Source organism: Penaeus japonicus, unplaced genomic scaffold (genome assembly GCF_977035675.1).
Source record: "Penaeus japonicus unplaced genomic scaffold, GWHDUDI00000001_assembly GWHDUDI00000018, whole genome shotgun sequence".
Lineage (NCBI taxonomy): Eukaryota > Metazoa > Arthropoda > Malacostraca > Decapoda > Penaeidae > Penaeus > Penaeus japonicus.
The window spans coordinates 6,621,748-6,624,247 of record NW_028234420.1 but is presented as its reverse complement, the minus strand read 5'-3'; the positions used below and the strand labels follow the sequence as shown (position 1 = coordinate 6,624,247).

Sequence of the window (2,500 nt, the reverse complement as noted above, 5' to 3'; positions counted from 1 at the left end):
TAACAGTAGTGTAGAAGGTGCATCTTAAGCCACTGGGAAAAATTTTGGGTATTTTTATATCCCCATAGATCTAGTCATATTTGAATTGCTTTACCTTTAGGTTATCAGAATAAATCTACTTGGGACAGTAATGGAAAGTTGAATGTGGTCTCAACTTTCTTCCTTTTTCTGTTATTTGCTTTCTGGTATTCGCAGTACCTCTACTAAATCAGCCTGGAGAAACTTTAAAGTGATATTTGATCATCTTTGTTTAACCCTTTCGACACAAGGAAGCGTATACTGCGTCCTCGCAGTGCTCATGAAAAACCCGAGGATGCGCATACTGCGCCATGGCTGAGTTCTGTTGGAATTAAGTTTTCTTTCTTCCGGATACTGTGCGAGATCTTTCAGAATAGAGGTTGTATATGATACGATGGATTACTTGAATTTCATTATTATTACTTAAGAGTGGGATTCACTTAAACCAGGGGAGGTACCGATGCGCCCTGTTATAATTTTTTTTTCATTTTATTATTTCTTTAAGGAACATTATGTAAAAATATAAAACTTATTATGATTAGTTTACCATACTATTTCAATCGTTATCTTTGGTCATCTGAGTGAGGCCTCCCACCAAGGTCACTCTTTCCATCTTCCTCCCAACCCATGTAAATAACTTGTCACATGCACATGGGGGAAGAGGTTAACTATGCATATTTTAATATATAACACATGATGATTTTGTTGAGGTTTTGGCTTAAAACTTGTAGAGATTTTGGCTTAAAACTTGTCATATTCAATAGCGACGTTTAAAATTTGGCATGCGCCGGCAGCTCGGGTACGGCGTGGGAGGCGTTTTCTACTGCCCGTAGTGAAGGGGTTAAGAATACAAGCTTGAATCCTAATTAAATATTTATATGAATCTCTAGGAAAATACACAATACATGACAGCTTTTTGGTGAGGGCATTCTCTATTTGCGTATCATGCAGAACCATGTATGTTCAACTCAACCAAAGTTAGAATGGTTATTTACAGATTTCATTATGCTTTTCTTGCTGGTTTTTTTTTTTTTTAATTTGTAATGGTTTTCAGGTTCATAGAATGCCTCAGTTGTGATAGGGCATTATTTGTAATATTTTTCTTGTACTACTATTGCTGTAGTATGAAGTTCTAAGTAATTTCATGAGTATTTTTGAATGTTCTTTTATGATTATGTTCAGTTTTGAAGGTACCAAGGAAGTCCTACTTCAATTTGGTACTCAGAGGGTCTCCCTTTGTAAGTTGACTATATAGTTTAAAGAGAAAAAGATTTTTCCCCCAAATAGAAAGGTGAAATTATGTATAAATGTATAGGGAACTTACATTTTTTATCAATAATACATGTAGCACTCTTTATACTCCATGTATATTGGTATAGGAGAATAGGATTATGTTGGACATTCTGGACATATGATTCTGATAATATAAAGAAATTGGTAAATTGTTTATTGAGTAAGGTATCCTATACACTGAAAGTTACCTTGATTTGAAATGCTCTCCCTATTATGTTAAACATGTTTGACATAATGATGATTATTTCTACACTGTTTGTTACAATTTGAATGACCTCCTAATGTGATGTTTCAATCACCTGTGACTGCAAATAATATTTATTAATTACCAGCTAATCATTATAGTAAAAGTATATGAATATGTTTGAATGGTAATTTTCATGATTTACAAACCCCAATGATGTGTTTGTAATCAAATTAAATTCTTTAAAAAATATAGGATATATTCCAGAAAACTGAGTCTTCATTAGATTTGAGTAATTGATTTAAAGCAGCATTGATTGGATTTGAAAATAATAAGTGATAATAATGACATCCCTCTTTTCCAGCTTCTTTCCTACTGTTCTTCAGCCGCCAATTCAAGTGGTTGGAAACTCAGTATATTCCTGTTTAGTTCGTCTCAAAATCTGCCGAAGACCCGTGCGGAAATATGACGTGGGTGCACCATCCTCCATTGCCATCTCTCTCCCAGGAATGGAGCCTCACGATGCTGAAAGACGGAGGTAATGTGTTCCTGTGTGTGTTTTCGCTTGTGTACAGGGGGTGTAATCAGTATTTTTAGCTGGGATAATCTTCAAACAAAGTTGTGTCTAGTTGTTATGGGATGAAGATAGGTAGATAGATATTGTTTTGTTAGGAGGGAAATGTGGGAATTATATTGAAATAGTAATAAAATAGATAGATCTCTGTTGTAGAAATGCAGGTAGTATAAAAATAGAATCAGTAAAATATTTTTTATATTATGCCTCCATCAGATTTACTATACTATTACTTGAATTATGTTTGAGGGAATCTATGTATGTAAAGTAAGGGACGTAGAGTTAAATTGGTACAGATTGTTAGAGACTTTGATAGATTCTGATAGTGACTGTGAGGGTTATCTTGTTGGAGATTAACCCAATCCCGACAGGCCCGGCGATAAGTGGAAACCCCCTACGCCGGGCCTAAGCAATATTGCATCGGGAACTTC

The 2,500-nt window shown here is 34.9% G+C and overlaps 1 protein-coding gene across 1 annotated transcript in view; it reads left to right on the top strand.

Annotated features, from left to right (window-relative positions):
• LOC122254054 (transmembrane protein 115) overlaps positions 1 to 2,500 on the top strand; it is an 11,050-nt gene that overhangs the window by 7,343 nt on the left and 1,207 nt on the right. Inside the window, exon 2 of the mRNA XM_043017529.2 lies at positions 1,860 to 2,033. Within this exon, the coding sequence (XP_042873463.1) occupies positions 1,860 to 2,033 (174 nt within the window). The remainder of the gene's footprint in view (positions 1 to 1,859; positions 2,034 to 2,500) is intronic.